Source organism: Harpia harpyja, chromosome 7 (genome assembly GCF_026419915.1).
Source record: "Harpia harpyja isolate bHarHar1 chromosome 7, bHarHar1 primary haplotype, whole genome shotgun sequence".
NCBI lineage: Eukaryota > Metazoa > Chordata > Aves > Accipitriformes > Accipitridae > Harpia > Harpia harpyja.
The window spans coordinates 57337597-57355649 of record NC_068946.1 but is presented as its reverse complement, the minus strand read 5'-3'; the positions used below and the strand labels follow the sequence as shown (position 1 = coordinate 57355649).

The 18053-nt window shown below is 37.6% G+C and overlaps 1 protein-coding gene across 2 annotated transcripts in view; it reads left to right on the top strand.

Moving 5' to 3' along the window:
- CCDC148 (coiled-coil domain containing 148) overlaps nucleotides 1–18053 on the top strand; it is an 82496-nt gene that overhangs the window by 36898 nt on the left and 27545 nt on the right. For both annotated transcript variants that reach the window (XM_052793127.1, XM_052793126.1), the window contains exons 9-10: nucleotides 4209–4347; nucleotides 6486–6692. In XM_052793127.1, the coding sequence (XP_052649087.1) occupies nucleotides 4209–4347; nucleotides 6486–6692 (346 nt within the window). The remainder of the gene's footprint in view (nucleotides 1–4208; nucleotides 4348–6485; nucleotides 6693–18053) is intronic.

The following is an 18053-nucleotide window of genomic DNA, read 5'->3' as shown; positions in this document are numbered from 1 at the left end:
TGTGTTGGCACTTTTCAAACTCATTTTAGATGAGATCTTCCTTTCTGGAATTTTACAAAAGTTTAAGTGAGGTGACATCTTGAATTCAGGCAGGCAGGATATTTTGAAATTCTACATGCATTTAACGGTTATGAATACCCTGGGCTGGACCATGCTGCCTTGTTTTTTGGGTGGGGGTTTTTTTTTTTTTTTTTGGCTATTTGTCTGTGAACAGCTGACAAAATCTCAGCACAGCTGACAAACCAAGGCATTGGCAGTCAGTTTGTCCCTACTTATAATAAACTACTTAGAGCTCTAGCTATCGCTGATTGTTCCCCAGAGTATCTTCCACAAACCTCAATTTCTCCATCTTGTTCCTGAGTAGTGTAGCGATTCATTGTTAGCTGGCCATTAGAGGAATATACAAGTCAGAGGGAAGCTTGAGAGATATGTGAGATATAGGAGGCAGAAACTAATGCAGCAACTGGTGCATCTGCCCTTCTGTGCTGGAGGAAGAGGACATCACCAGACTGGCCTTCGGACCACAGAATCTGTGGTCTTCCCTGCTCTCAAGTTCATGGTGTAATGTTTCCTGACCAAGATGTGTCTTACTCTGCCTCTCATTATTGTCACTAAAATAAAATGTTCAAACAGCACCATACCAAGGTGTATCAGGCTCACAGAAGAGGATTACTGATTTCTTTCAGAAATTACACGAGGTAGTTCACAATCCAACCCATAAACTAGTAAATACTCTCTTAGGATGGCTGGTACTGCCTCTAAGTAAAGGCTAGCAGGGTTTTATGGTTCTTCTAATAAACAAATAAATAAAGCACTGGGGCTGGAAAGACAGGAATGCTAGGTGTTATCTTAAGAAAAAAAATATTTTTGTACTCAGTTCAGCATCAGTAGGAGCAGTTGCAGTGAAAGAGATATAAATCATAGCAAAGAATAATTAATTTGTTGATTATTCTTCAGAAAGCCTGTACCTCAGAATATCAAATTATGACACAGAGATTCTAAAATTAATAAATTAACTGATTTCATAGAAAAGCTACCTCTAGAGAAAAGGGAGGAGTTTAAAACATTAATTTCTGAGCATCAGTTGCAAGACATTTTTCTTAGAGGCAGTAAATGTTGCAGAAATAGTACATCTTTCCAATACCACCTCTGTGTCAAAGCTCAGGGACTCTTGTCTTCAGAGAACTGTGTCTGCTGTTCCAGACCTGCAGCTTGAAGGTTATAAGATACTACTGCTGTTCCCTCTTTGAAGGACTCCTTAGCCCCATTTCACTTTCCAGGGCACTATTTCTTCTTTAGACTTAGTGTATGAAAAAAAACTCAGCTCAGACATCTATATTCATTGTCTGTCATGGGAAATTTAAGCAATCACCTATAAAGAAACACTTTCATTGCTGTTCTGCTCTTGCTAATATATTTCCACTTTTCATGTTGTGTCCAACATTTGCTTGGTAGTTGTCAGTTGCTGCAAATAAACTCTTTACAGGACCTAGATCTTTTCTCTCCCCTGGTTTCCATGCCATCTCCATTTCTTTGCATGATGGCTGGATTTAATAGCAAACAGCTGGGTCCTAGAAATAGTTTGTCAGATATTTCACACAGTTTATAAGAAGAGAAAGGAAAATAGGTGGGAAGTATGAATAATGTATATCTATCTCATGTAAGCATGTAGAGAGAAAGCTGTCTCCTTCCACAACTTTATTAATTTTAGCCTACTAATGAGTCTCCAAGTTAGAATTATTACTATCATATTCCTAGTCCTAAATCTGTCTGCACAAGCGGTGGGGAGCTTTTCTGTATGAGCTTGCACTGCTGTACTGTAATACATGACCACGCAGCAAGTGTTTGAAGTCTTGTCTAAGCAGGGAGGTCAATGGGCTTCAAGATAAGGTATGACTTAGTGATACTTTATATACCCCGCTCACCATCCCTGGGAGCGCTAACTGCGAGTTGGCTGGTTGGCGTTCTTTTTGTGAGAAGTTAGACTGCTGTTGAATTCTGGTTTTTATTGGCTACGTTTTGTGAATTATTCTAGAGCTGTCAACAAAGGTAGATTGTGAACATTCCTCCTGAGTGCGAAAACAGACACTATAGTGTCAGTGTATGCTCTTTGTTCTGTGATGTGATACTGCTACCTGTGCACACTTTAGTCTTTTTTAAAGTTAATTTTCGGTGTGTTGCTTTCATTTTGCTCCATTGATAAGCAGATAAGCTACTCAAAAGCACTACCATATAGGGCCAGCTAAGAGCTAGTGCTTCATATTTTCCTGCAAAAAACCCTTTCGTGACTGGAATCTCTCTGTATACAATACCAACGTTATTAGTGCAGAGCTCTTTGTTTTGATGTGTTTGTGGCACTAATAGCTATAATAATGTTATTGGAGTTTATTGAAGGAGGTAGGATGTGATTTCTTCTTACCTGGCCATCTTCATTGTGATGCTGTCTGCATAAAAGACAAGTGTAACTTTTAACATTTATTCAAAGAAAAACAAAATACAGGAAAAGTACATATGTAGTGTAAGAAACAGGGTGTTCATTAATAGGGAATAATAATTTTAATGTTTCCTCATATTTGGTTGTCATGGAGTTGCCACCATTCTAATCCTGGAATAATGATTCTGTGCTGAAAATGTCATAGTAAGCCAAGAATCATTTTTGTTTCATGAACGTCAGAGGATGAAGAATTGAAGCAAGGAGGAAAGAACGTCTGATCACTAGCTATCTCCAGGAAGATGGGTGAAGGTTAAATCCTTCTTAAGACCATAAGAGTAAAAATAAAGCCCATTAGTCTGCCTGAAGAAAACTGTAAAATAACTGCCTTTAGGTAGGTGGAGATAAGTGGACCTCTGTCCAAATTTGTGCCAACTTCACGGCAAAGCATGCAACAGCAGAAAGTGGCAGTAGAGAGGAAAAAAGGTGAAATGCATGTCATCCAGAGATTGGGTTCCCTTGCCTGACAGGATATTACTTTGAAAATGGTTTGTTGAAACAGGATATTGTGTCTTTGCATTCTTGAGATATGTCTGTAGGTGAAGCTTTTCATTTCTTAAAACTAACAGGTCTAGGGATATTTTCTTGTTTCCTCCTTTGGTATCCCATAATATTATATAATGGTAAACGACTGTGGTTTTACTGTACAATGTTTTTTAAAGAAAAACTGAATTACATAGAATTTTTTTAATACTTGTGTTCACTATTCTCTCTTTAGACGTAATGCTAGATCCTATCATAAAATCTAGTTTAACATTAATTATATATGAGCATCTCACAAAAAATCTCTTTTTAAAATACCTGATGTTTCTGCCTGCGTAAGGATAAAGTTGTTCTAATATTTTAATGAATGCAGTGCTATTAAATACCAAGACACCACTGCTGGCTCAGGAAGTCCAAGAGCTGCAAACAGCAGGAGGCCTGAGGAATTTGGTGGGGGGCAGAGTCATATGATTGCCTTCTTTTAATTTTCCCTAGGCTTTTAGTCACTTTTGAAAACAGGTCACGGGGATAGAGAGACCTTTTGGTCTGACTCAGTGTTGCTGCTCCTACATTAATGCTGACAATAAAAGCCTGACGTTAATCCCTTCAAGGCCAAGAGTTCAGATTGAGGGTAAAATCTAATCTGCTAAATCCAAACCTGTGGTACTCTGGTTTAGTTTTAGGTTACTTTTTGCTACTCTAATTATCTGTAATACATGAATGCATACTGATTACTACACGCCTATTTTAAAAAATTGTGAATCTTGTGCCTTGCTGATGAGTTTATGGCTGTCAGAAGTTTGTTTTTAAGCTAGTACCTCATTTAGCTACGCATGGGTATTATCAGTTCATTTTTGATTATTTATTTAGTGCTCAGTTATAGAGACTGATCATCTTCTTCCTTTTTCACATTGTATTTTCCATGTGGTGTGACTATTCATTCATGTAACGTATTTGAGAAACAAGGTATCATTCCCCAATAAAAAGCCAGGTTAGAAAAGGAACAATTCACTCAAATGATGGCACAATAAATGGTCATGTTAGAAAAGCAATATAGATTTGCTTTGTTTTATTAAAGTAAATCTAAATTTCTCAGCTCTGATCCAACATCTAGTTTACAGGTTCAGGATGGTGAGCCCACTGAGAGGTTAGGCCTTTAAAAACAAACTAGAACCAAACTTCTCCTTTTCAAATGTTAAGTTATACTGGGGCTGATTGTTTTGCATTTCTATAGGAACATTGAATGGAAGGAAGAAGATCAGTGGGTTTTTCAGACTGTGATCAATCAGTATCCAAGTGATCTTCAGAGGAGGAGGACTTTGTACCTCGATGTGCTGCAGAGATACCTTCCTCACAAATCTAGGCATGATCTGGTCAGTGTTGTTTTAAATATTAGATCAATTATATAAATTCTTACATAAATCACGTAGTGAGCATTTGTATTAAATAATGTTTATCAAAGTTTTTTATTTTAAAATTTCTTAATTATAAATTTTATTCTGCACAGTGAAGAAGAGATGTCCATGTCTTCAAAATGCACGAATTTGAAAACCTATAATTTCTTCAAAATAAGCACTGTGGAGATTTTATAGTTCCACATACTCTTACAGCCAAATTCACAAAATTAATTTGTTAGCACTGCTTTTGCTGTACAGTTTTATAGTTATGTCATGCTATTCTGCTTCTCTTGGTATTTTTATTTTTTATGAGGCTGTATAGCATTGTTGCACTGTCTAGGAATAGTTATTTTAATTGGTCTGTGGCACATATATAGCAGGAAGAGTGGAAAGTTATCTCCTGCTCTCAGGGAGAGGCTATTTTTATATTCATAATGCCTTTCAAATTGATTGCTGATTCCTTTTACACTCCATAGTGAATAAGCACATAGCAGCTAATAGAGAAACCCATTTCAAGGCCAGAACACTTCAGGATGTCATAAGTAAAGTAGGAGTCTTTTTTTATCTCTCTGCATGTATTTTTAGACCATCTACTTGCTTGTGTTTGAGGAGTGCCTAGTGCAAAGGAGTGACAGTGAAGTGATACTGATAATTAACGTAATTTCACCAAAAATAAAGTTCTTGTGGAGTTTGGAACTTTTACCTGTGAGAACTGGGCTAAATAATTACGTGCTTTGTACAATGTAGGTATATTTTAAGCATAGCCATTATTAATGGGTCTCCCTAATTCTTTGAAGGTTCATTTAAATTTAAAATTTCTAAATTTAAAAATCATAATTCTGCATTGAACTGATATCTCTTGGTATGTATATTAGCATGACAAATAAAGAAATGTTAAAACAGTACTAAGAATCTATTCTTAAAACATTTGTGTTACATTAGAATACTATACTTAGGGCCTTCTATGCCTTCTTCCCTCTGAAGAAGAATGGATCAGTGGACAAGCACTGAGTGCTTGATCCAGGAGCAGCTCATCAGAGAGGTCTGTTTTTATTAGTGCAAACTCTCCATCCCATTTCTTGCTTCTGAGTGTCTTAGCTTTAGGTGCTTGCTAGCAAGGCTCACCTGAGTTTGTGGCAGCAGCAATGGCAATGTGAACTTCTGATACGGTGGCCTATGTGCATTTGACCAAAGAGAAGCTCCAGAGGTAGTGGTACCACTTTGTCTTCATCTAGCTATGAGCTGACAGCAATATCTGTGAGCTAGGCACCAGACAAGTCAGCATCCCCGTCCCCTGCCAAAAGCCTGGAAATTAGCATCAGGAATGGTCCCCCTGACACTTGCAAGCAGACAACCATCTCTAGAATCTCCTTCATCCCTGTAACTTGTATTTGGGGGGGGATATAAGACAGGTCCAAGACTCTACTGCCTCAGTCTATGCAGCCTTACCTGTTACTACTTCTGTCAAAGTCTTGACAGAAGAATGTCTTTGGGAACATCACTGAATAAGGCCAAAGAAGGTGTATTTAAGATTAAACACTCGCCATTTTTGTTAGGTGGTGACATTGGTGGTGGCAGTATGCTGCTTGGCAAGCTAAAAATCTATTTCCAAACTTCCTGTTAGGAAAGAAAAAGTGAAGCTAATTCTCATCTGTACTGCATTTGTACAATTGCTTTAATTTGTGTTCTGTTTCTCTATAGATCATAATTTGCTACGAAAAGCCTCATCTTGCTACAAGTGCTCAATATCTCTGAAGATGTATTGAAAGGATCTGCTTGCATTTTATGTACTATAGGGCATGAAGGAACCATTGCATTTAATTTATTCATATTGCAAAATCATAGTTCAGAAAAGAACAGTGGGACATCAGGATACTGCAGTGCTGTATGGTACAGGCAAACAGGGAAGGGCTGGAGTGGCATCACCGCCTACCAACTCTGGGAGACTGCAGCATACCTGACACCTGATGGAATACTTTTGGGCCCTCAATTGTGGATTCCATAGGAATATTGGTGATATAATAATTAATTATGTTCCAGGTTTGCAAAAAAGTCTAGAATTATTTTATTAATGCATAGTTTTTAAACCTTTCTGAAATGCTTTGCTTTTTTAGGTTGTTCATGAGAAAGCTTGGGATCGTTACCATTTCATTAGGAATCAGCGCAGAGTCTTGATATTAAATTGGGCTCAAGCTAGGAAAGCCTTTTTACTTAAGGCAGTGGCAACTGTTGCTGAAGCCTCTGCTGCTCATGAGACAGAAGTGGTGTTGGCTAATACCAGACAAAAGCAACAGGAGATTTGTGCTGATCTGAAAGCAAAGGTAGGTTCAGTTATAAATCTACCACATGTAAATCTGCCTTTTACTGCGAAATTCAAAATGAAGTTACAGTGTTGAAGTGAAGAAAAACTAACTGAAGCTAGTTGTCATAATCCTGTTTTTAACTGGCCTGATTGAATTGTTTCGGGCAGTTAGGGGAAAAAAGCAAACTATAATCTGTTGCCAGAGATCAGTATGTTTGTGAAGCTTGACTTGCAAATGGTTTTGAAGATGCTGTGTTTCATTACCAATAAGGACCTTTGTTAGTGTTTCAGCCAGCTTTTGAAATTGGTTTGTCTTCTTTTGATTAAGAATTTGATGACCTAGCACACTTTAGGCCTTACTATGAGTTTCATACTGTGGGTATAATCTCTGTATAAGCTGTGATCACATTTATTTTTATGGATTTTGAGCACAATCGAAGAGTTTTAACTGTATTTCGGTATCGGAAGAACAAGATTTGTTCTGCAGTTTACAATATGAGAGACTGTAAGCAAGCTACAGGAGTAAAGGTCTGGCATCATATTCCTTGGGTTCCTTTCTAATACTGACAAATCACAAAATATTTGTGTGTTTCTGTTTCTTCCTCAGCAAAGTGGGATTGATATCTATACTGTCTGAGGCTTAGTTCATAACGGCTTTTAACACTAGAACCCTCGGAAGTGGAAGCGAAATGTTCCATTCATCATCACTACCACCAGTTTTTTAGATTAATGCTAGTCTGTTGTCAGAGAAATAATGAATATCTGTCTTCCCTTCTGTTTATTTTTAAGAATACTTTCTAAGATCTGAAAAAAATGGATCCCATAACTTGTTTGCCCTTGTTATGGAGGTCTAACAATATTCTGAAAGGTGATTTACTGTGTTAAGAGGTAAAAAAAGATAAAAATACCTGGGTTTTTTGTTGTAAGAGAAAATAATAGAATGGGAGGAGCCTGGGCACAAGAGAAAAGTGTTATGATGTTGATGCCTAAGGCATTTATAAGGGGAACCACATTTCTGGGCATGAAAGGCATGTTAAGATTTGTTTAAACTGCTTTCTGTGATTTTCCACTTGTACAGAAATTAACATCTGAAAGCATACACAATGTATTATTCTTGCTTTTACCAACATTATCTCTGTTGAACCCTTACTTTTCAGCAAATACTAAACACTTGATTTTGGTTTTCTACAAATAGAAAACCACAGTAAAACCTGTACTGTGATTAAGATTTTTGATGTTGATGCTAGTTTTTCACTATAGTAATAATACAAAAAACCTTCTGTCTCTTGTTCCTGGAGCTGTCTGTCATAGGAGGGTTTGAATTTGAACACTTTAGGGTTAGAAACTGTCTGGGCTTGACTGAGTGGGGAGTACCCCATTTTAACTCCTCTAGCAGGCTTCCCTGGAGCCAAGTGGAGTAAGAAGCGGTTCTCTGGAGTTTGGGGGCGTTGGTGGTTTTTGTTTTTTTACCTAGGCCTCCCTTTCTGGAATTGCTGTGTCTCTCGTATCTGCACAGTTAGAGGTGGAAAGGCCATTTATTCCAGAACTGTGAATTTATGAGTCAGTCTTTATTCTCTTTTTTCTTTTTCTTCCCCACAAAAAGTAAGAAGCAAGTGTTGGAGTACTTATGTTGTCTCCATGTCGCTTAAGATTCTCACTGATGCATTGAACATTGTCTGAAAGTTTTTTGGATTCTGACTTCCTCTTCCCAGTAACCTGGAACTGTTTGAAACTTAAACCTATTAGGCCTATACTTTTTAAGGGTTGCTTTCAAAGGTGGCTTTGTTAAAATGTTGAACATTTGAACAAAAACAATTCACCTGTTTCCCAGAAAAGAGGAATGAAAAAGGTACATTCCTTTCATTAAAGAAGGATATCATCATGACCTTGTTTTGATCAGCTCTGCAGCTGAAAGGGCTAGAGGACAGAAGTTGAAATTGGGCAAGGAACTAGCTGTTTTTCAAAGAAATTATTCTGAATGTATCCATGGTTTTTGTTTGGATTTGATGGGTATATGCATTTGAAAACTCATACTTTACCCAGTTTTAGTTCATTTTACAGACTTGTATTTCCACATTTCTGAAGTGTGCAACTACAGAATGTCATACTGTGGAAAGCGGCTGTTGGCAGCTATCAGGTAAAAAGTAAATCTCAGTCTAGTGAATTATTTTACAGTGATAAAACCCCATCCTGACGAGGATCCATAAGATGGGGTAAAAAGTGAATCTGTCTCTAAGGGAATGAGTGTAGAGCTGGAAATCAGGGATAGGGCTGTTCTCCCACTTTTTCTTTTTGGCCATTAATTGACTTAATTTTTTTGCATTTCAGGAAGTTTTGCATAAGGATATCTTACTCGTATCACTTTACCGGGGGAAAATGTAGTTGCTATTATGATTTAGCTGTATAGTAAACTTCAGATATGCTTGTGAAGAGTTTGTATTCTGAATGAGAGATACAGATTTCCTTCATTACATGAGCAGGCTTCAGAGAAAGTCATAGCATTTATATGCCTATTTACATCAGCTGTAAAATGAAGTTATCACACACACACACACAGAGTAAGATATGTAAGCAGTTCTAAAATGCAAAGGATTGTTAGATCATTTTTGCAGACAGAATATGCAGAAATACATTAAAATCAAAATGGATTGTTTAAGTAGCTGTTGATGATAGAGTGGAAGAAGGCTAGACTCTGAATATGACACCTTTCATCTAACTTCCAGTCAGTAAACCATTTAGCCTATTTTACTTATTTGGTTTAAAAGGGATATCTTTCTGTAAATTTCTGTGCTGCTTTGAGTTTGTGGGGTTTTTCAAAAGAGGTTTTTCTTTCTCTGTGTCTGAAAATCTGTTTGTTCCTAATTGTGGTACAGATTGAGCAACGCATAAGAGAAAGAAAATGTTCATATGTGACAGGCTATGAATTTTTTTATTGCTGCAATAACCACATGATATCACCTAACTTTCATACAGTTCTGTTCATCTGTCAACAACAAACCAAAGGCATAGCAGAAAGACTAATGAATACATTATTTAAAGCTGTTTTAAATGCACTAGAAGCAACTATGCCATCAGTGAGACTCTAGGCCTTGTGACTGACAAGAGGCGATAACAATTAAAAAGTAAAGCAGCAGGGAAGTTAAATTAATGTTTATAGCAGTTTTTACTTGGGGAAAGGACTTTCAAATCCTTATTCCATGTTCCATCTCACAGAAGATCAGTGTGTCCCCTTAACAGGAATCAGAGGTTCTAAGGAGGAGTTTTGAAACAACTCAAGAAGCTCAGGTGAAGTAAATCCCACAGGCCATATGGTAGTCACCTGAATGAAATAAAGTGTGAAATAGATAATACTGGTGAGGATATACTGTACATTATTAAAGAAGAAATGTTTCTGGTACGTATCTTTAACACCCCTGTTTGCTGTGGGAAAACAAAACAAAACCATGGGGAGGTTACACTTTCAATGAGTGATCAAGAATCACTTTTATTTGGTATGCTTTATACTGTGTGGGTTTAACCACTTTTAGGGTTCTGTAGCAGATGTTCTGTAAAAAATTTCTTTCTTTGTAAAATTCCTCTTTCTAAACAATGTGGAGAAGCAAATTCTTCTTCACAAGGTAGTTAAGTAATGAAGCGAGAGAGCGATCTTTCAAGAGGTTTATAGAATCATAGAATCGTTTAGGTTAGAAAAGACCTTTATGATCGAGTCCAACTATCAACCCAACACCACCATGCCCACTAAACCATGTCCTGAAGTGCCATGTCTACGCAGTTTAGTAGGACACTGCTTCACAGTTGGTGTTTGAAGGATTGAAGTACTTGCTGCAATACATTTAGAAATTCACTTAAGGTATCTGCATGCATTCAAAATATTATTTTTCTATTGAATTTATCTTAAAATACTTATAATCCAGTATGTTCCATCTTCATATAAAACAATTTTAAAAGGACACTCAAGGGAAGACATACAACAGTAGACAAAATGACAGTTGAATCTCCTGTGTATGATACATAGGGAGGGCTTTTCCTTAGCATAAAGCTATGTGCCTGCCTGCCTTTGAATCTTTTCTCTTTCTCTCTTACTGTTCCAGGATTAATCCCCACTCTAGTGCTAACATCTCTTGCAACACGGTGTTAATTTTTGGAGAGCAACCCTTACATTCCTTATCCTGGCAGAAACTAAGATAAATTAATTTCAAAAGGAAAAGAGTTAGGTGGAATTAACTGGGATATTGCAAATCATATAAAGCATGTCACAGGTTGCCTTCTTTCTCCCTTCCTGTATAATGAGAAGAAAGGATGTGCCAGTAAACTCAGGGGAAAAAAGTTGTATCTCCCTATTCAGCATATAGCCATTCACTGATTTGAATGATTTGACTGCCATAGGAGATCAACATGAAAATATCACAATCAAATGAAAAAAAAAAAAAAAAAAAAGTCTGGGTAGGTATCAAATCTAGTACTTTGCCTATAATATGATCACTTTGCAGGAAAGTCTTTAAAAAACAAATATTTAAATAGTAGGATATTTAAAAGAGGGGTTTTCTTTTTCAGAAGCATTGTCTATTCACCACTGAGGTGACCTGTTCATTCATTGGATATGAGAAATACAAGGAAGTTTTAATAACCTAAATTTTAAATGCAGATATCCATTCAGGAAGTATGTGGTGAACTTAAGAGTTGTAGGATGCTATAGTATTTCTCCAAAGTGGATGTGAGAAAAAAAGATTTTAAAATTCACCAAAGATGAGCCAACTCTGACTTAGTAGTATGTTTTTAATCCAGAGCTAATAAACCTGGATTTATTAGTTTGAGGTCAGCACAGCATTGATGAATTACATGGCTTTTGGGTCGGATAGAGCTCATACGCAGTAAGCTTGAAGCACACGCAGAGATTGTCTCTGCAACTTTTCCCTGCTTTTCCTTTCACCCCTCCTTTTTTCCCTGCTGTTTTCCTGTACCACGTGTGTTCTGTCACATGACATTGTCATTTCGGAATCTATCAACCTCTCTGTTGAAATCTTCTCACAAAGTATTGCCTAGTATTTTGTCTGGGCACATGGCAGATTTAAGGGGTTACCATCCTGAATGTTTTTTCTTACCTTCTGGTGCTGTTCACAGCTCTTTGTTACGGTGATGCAACTGTAAGGCCACAATAAAAAGGTGGAAATGTTCTTATAACTTCACTCTTTTTCAGTACACACACAACAGAAGTAGTTGATAAACCAATTTATGAAGTGTGTAAAAAGCAGACATTCTCCATGTTTTAAGCTACAAATGAAAAAATAGTTGTCTTTTTTGCTAATTAAGAAAAAGTTGTACCAATTAGTAAATACTAATCTGAGAGAAATAGAAGTTCAGACTTTAGCTATTGCCTGTTTCATAAATTGTGTTTGTAGTGTAATTTATAACCACACATTCTTTCTACTTCAAGTGATTTCGTTATGTTGTTAGCTGCACGCAACCCATGGTAAGTTTGATGGCTGGTGTGAGGCAATGCACAGGTGATGGCAAGTGATCAGCTGAACATAACTATTGAGTTACCAGCTGAGCCTGCAGCGGACCCCCTGCACTATGCCAATTGCGTGGAAAGTGTATTAGTTTAAACTGCCTTCGTGGTTTGCTCTGGCATTATAATTACAATTTATGCTATATGAGACAACATACAAATGTGAAAATGGTTTCTTCGTTATTTGACCATACCAGAGTTGGGGAGGACTAGGAGCACTCACAGAGCCACGCTCCAGTGAAGTTGACAAGGGGCAGTTTGTTAAACCGTGGTAACTCCATTATATGTGTTTCTTTTTATTCTTCTGAGGACGCCATCACAACTGCGTGCTTAATCTTATGTAGTGGGCATAAATTGCAGGGTTTTGGTAACAGGGGGCTGCAGGGGTACCCTGCATGGGAGGAGACCATGGACTGACTTGTCAGCTCTGAGATCCATTTAGACAACCCATTGTGCCCCAAAACTTCAACTAATCAGAGGAGCACATAGTGCCTCAGCCTGAGACTCATCTTGCTCATTTATCTGGCTGCTAGGTTTATCAAAGCTTGTAGGATCTTAAGTATGTTTGAGACATACACTTACGTGTCAAATTTAGTTGAAATTGTCCAGTGATCCCCAAAACTACTTGAGGATGGATAGCTGGACAAGCAGACAGCTCATGCTAACCTTCTTTTCTTAGGAGAATTATCTTCCTTCAGCTAGGAAAGTGGCACCACAGGCAAGCAAAATAATTTGCATTAAAATTTTGGAAAAGTAGTAAAGGATCAAAGGAGCTTTCCATACGACTGCAGAAGGAACTAGAAGAGATAGTACTGTATATAAAAGCACAGCAAATTTAGCTAAGTAGGTGTAAATAGAAATGTGGCTTACTTAAGGTTATGCATGTGTGAATATTTAAGCCTACATAATATTTAAACACGTTAATAAAATGTTGACACTCCCGTTGTCAAGAACAGAAGGATGTTCTGAATAATGCTGACTGAGAAGAGAGAGGAAATACAAGGACAAGCTGTGAAAAATAAATTGTTCACGCACTGTCTTGAGCAAAGATGTTGGGATGTGCTTTCAGCTCCAGGGAACTAAAACCAGTCCTATATTGGATCACAAGTTTTACAGGTACCAATCCTAGCCCTTGTCACTAAGTTTCCTAACTAAAAGCAATGTATTGTTTCACTCTTCAAGTTATGACTGAGGATTATGCTCAAATGCTTTTCTCTCGCATCCCTTTTTTCAGATTTAAACACTTCTACAGCTGAAGAAAATGTCTACAGTTCTGTTAATGATCAAAAAAGTTATTTTTAACCACTTTCTGATTTTCAAATTATAAGTTTTCTAGAGGTGGATATGGTTTGGTTTTTTTATGTAACAAAATTAATCCTAATGCCAGTAGCCTTGCTTTTCTCTATTATTTCTTGCAGACCTCTTAGAGGTAGCCTGTGGAGCACAAGCTGCTCAAGAGTATCAGTCAAAAATCTACTAGGGATGTGAAATTTAATTGTTTTTCTAATCACAGCCAGAACAAGATTATCTTCTCAGATTAACAGGCAAGCTTGCAAGTGTATTATTTCTTAATTATCCCATTGCCAAATGCTCTAATACTGGACTTCTCATAGGTCTTGTGTAAGTCGGTAAGACGCAGAACACTGTTAGCTTCTACTGTTTGCTGTTTTGTCATTCAAGACCCCGTGGAGTCTGGACGTGATTCCAGGTGCTGTCAGAAGTCTTCAGGGTTGAAGAATCCCCAGTCTAGAAAAGAAGGAACAGGTTTTTAGAGTTGAAATTTACTGGAGACTTCAGACCACCATCTGTTAATATCACAATAGTTTATGTTGTTGATGTACTGTTGATGTCAATAACTGTTGATGTCATAAGTAACTTCATGTATTAACTGTGTGGTCTCAGGAGGTGCTCCACTCTCTGTAAAAGTAATACAGATGAGTTCTTCACCATGACAGTAGAGCTAAGTCTTGTGCCCACAGAAAGTGAGCATGATTCCTACTGCTGGACTGCTGAGTGACCTGCTGTTTCAGAGTGTTTGCTGCCCTGTAACCTCTGTCACAGGGGGTGTGTTGGGTTTTTGTATTTAGGATTAGGTGTTAGCGTGGATTTTGAATGCTTGGTGTTTGTTGTGAAGCTAACGGCCAGCAGAATTTTAAGCATGGTATCGCAAAGCACAGACAGGAGGATGCCTGAGCAGCATGGTGCTTAACCTGCTGGCAGGAGACAGTAACTCATCACCGCAGCTCTCTGGGCTGCTATCACCAGCATATGAACCAAAACATGTAAACAGCAATGATTCTTGGTGATATTTCCACTTGATCGTGATATTTAATATGGAGGCCCCCTTGTAAATCTCAACTTCCTTCCACAGTAAACTAATAATTGACACATTTGCTATTTTAAACATTCATGTCAGTTCATAAGGTTACTGACAAACAAGAAAAGGAAAACAAAATGTATGATGCTTATAAAAAAGGATTTTCTAAATTTAAAAAATGATGGCTTTTTCACATTGTTTTGACAAACTCGCCCCTGCCCCTTAGTATTTTAGATTCCAGGGAACTGTTCTTAATATGCATTTTAATTTTTTCCCTTTTATAAGCTCTAATATTCACGCCCTGAGGCACCCATCTCATTATCTTTCCATTTAGGAATATATGCATACACTTTCTGTTCTTATTTTATTTCCAAGAATAACAATATTTTATATTTCAATGTGTGGTGGGTTTGATTAGTGCGAGTTGAGTTTTTTTGTTTTATTTTCAGTTGATACAATTTCCCATTAGTAGCAGGTCTACTATACATCCTAACTTCCTTGGAGATGTCAGCTTTGTTGGGGCAAAATTTGCCTGACTTCCAAAGTCTTGGCAAACAAGTCATTAACTGGAAATCTAGAAATCCATGAGATGCCTACTGTGCAAGCATTAATCTACTCTCCAGTACCTGTGCTGTGAGTTCTGCATGTCTGGGAGCTGTTGAAACTACTGCACATTGGCATATGTTACCGGTAGGTCCAGTGTTTCCTAAATTTCATCGGTTTCCTGCATGCCCAAACCATTTATAAAGAGCGTATCCAGCCATTGCTTCCTGTGAGCATCAGGGTTGCTGTGCAAATACTGAGGAGGCTCACATGTTTGTCTGGGAAAAGCTGTAGCAATTCTGTCCTGGAGATGCAAATGTTTTACAACATGCATTAATTTCCTTCTTCCTAGTCCCTAGCAGAAAGTCTTAAAAGTTTGAGTAGTCAAAATGGGGTTTGTAATGAGAAATTGTAGGTGATTGCAAGTAAATTTGAAAAGACTTTTTTTTTTTTTTAAATGAAATGCACTACTTTCTAATAGTCACTGAATAGACATTTCTGTATAATTAGTGACTTAACATATTGGTTTAGTTTTGTAACACAGATTTCTATTGTCCTGTTCCATTTATAAAATATTTAAGTCTAAGGAATTTATTATCCCATTAACCCAAGTGGAATTTATGTGCTTAACTTCTATTAACCTTAATAGAAATTATCTGGGTGAATCCTTGTTCTTCTATGGGAGACTAGGTCTTTAATTTTTTATTTTCCTCTACATTTCCTTCCCCCTTTTCTTAAAAATCTTTCATTTTTTTCCACCTTAGAATGGAAGGGAGTTGCTCAGGCAAGAGACATAGATCAGCATGCACTACTTTTATCTGAAGTATTAACGACTAAGCTATAATGCAAGTGAAGAGGCTATACTGCTGGTAATGAAAGTCACCTTTTAATGAGTTTTCCAAGTTAATCTTCTAGTGATCTCGGTTTGACTGTGCTCTTTGGCCAGTTCTATAGTAGATAAAAAGTAATGACCTTCTCTTGTGTGGGGAAATAAGAAGCTTGCCAAATTTATTAAATCATCTTCATTGATTGGGTGATGTGTCCATTAGGAACTGAACTGAGAAGAATATCCTTACTGAAGACCTGATGTTGCAATCTTGTAATTCCTTTATCCCATAACTTTTTATCACTTAATCACCTTTTACATCTGTTTTGCTTAATTTTGTTTTCCAGGACACACTAGAAATGCATAGTTCTAAAGCAGCCTTTTCTCTGTAAACAGAATTCCTTAGGTCACCAACGTGTTCTGAGGCTGCAGTCCTTATCTTAAAAATGTGAAGGAAAAATGTTATGGTTGATGTAGTTTGAATCCAAACTTGCAGTTAAGAGGCACTTTTTCCCCCTCTGCGCCTTGTGGCTTCTATCTGGAAAAATGAAGAGGTATCTCTGACATACCATAAATGGGATAACTCAATTGCATATTCAGCAAGAAACAGGGCAGAAAAGCTGGGCAGAGAAGATGATGATGATGCAGTGAAGTTGGGAAGCAGGATAAGAAAGGAGAGGAGCTAGTCCTAGCAACAGAAGTAGATCAGTCTGGTTATCTGAACTGTGGACATTTCTTGCTATGCTTTTGGACTCTGTTGATTCCAAGCTTCCTCTTTCTTTTGAGCTTCATATGAGCACAGTGTAAGTAGCTGTAGGAAAGCCTTAGATGACCTAGAGGACTCTAGCCTGAATAATCCCATGGAAAGGGAGCAGATGCGGCTTCCCATGTAATTTGGTGCTCATCCTTTCCAGAGCTTATTTCATGGTTCTGAATGACTACTTGGGCTCTATCTGGACAAGAAAAGCTGCTGAACTTGTTCTCAGTTTTCAAGGGTACCTTCAGTAGCCTAACATGGAGCTTTGCCACACAATAGGAATTTTATTGCTACTCTATACCAATTTTTGGCACAGATGACATGCAATATAACACTAACCTCAGGTAGTCTGTGCTGTCCCAACTGTGAAACATGAAATAACACTTCATGGCTGTTACTTGTTAGGATTTCCTACCCACTCTGCAGAACCACCAGGGAGAACTGTGGGACAAACGTATCTGGATGCATTCTGTGATTCCTTGTTTTATGCTTAGGATTTTTTTTATATTGAATTCCTTTAAATACTATCTGAAACTCTAGTCATCTTGTAATCACACTTCAAGATTTCTGACTGTGCAACCCTGATTGCTGCAGCTGCTATTGCTTTCAGTCGCATGGTGATACCACCATGAAAATGCTGGTTCTTTCACCAGTGCTGGTATAGTATTCTGTTGCATACTTCCTCACCTTACTCATTCAAATTTTGTGGTACTTCTTTTGTGAAGTTATTTTTCTTGAAGAGACCCTCTAAAATGTTTTTTTCCCAGGCATTCTTAGAATCAGTTGTCAACAGTTTGAAGAAGGAAGAAGAACTGCAAACCATAATAAAAGTAAGGTGTGCAGAAATGTTTCAGAGATTAATAAAGCTCTGGGAGATTCTGAAAGTGTATTGGGATTGGGTCATTTTATGAGGTTGAAAGAGTGAGCTAGAGAGAATCGGGGTGGGGATATCAGAGGATTTTCTTTTTATGCCTTTAGTTATGACAAACTGTACTGACTTTATCATATGATTACTGGGAATTTGTGCTTAGAATTAGAATTCTAGCAGCTTATTATATCCGTGTAGCACAGTGTAGCCTGCGAGAATACTGATCTGGAGCTCTGTGTAGTCATTTTGTGACACTCTTCCTTCCGGTCATTTTATGTCCTTTTGGTTTGTAGTGTATTTTTGCCTCAGTTTTCAAAGGCTAGTTTTACTCCTCGTGTGATCTTTACCGTGCAGACCTTCTCTATGCCAGTCAGTTGTCCTGTGTTCCTATTTACGTAGCTATGCGGCTTAGCTGCTAGAAGGAGCTTGATGCCAACTGTCTTGTGTCACCCTAGGCAGCTTCAAGATCTGTTTATAATGTAAGCCAGTGTTGCTTAAAGAGAAAACCTTACATGGTGCTGTGTTGCCATGTGCTAATTTAATGGGAATTCCCAAGGAAA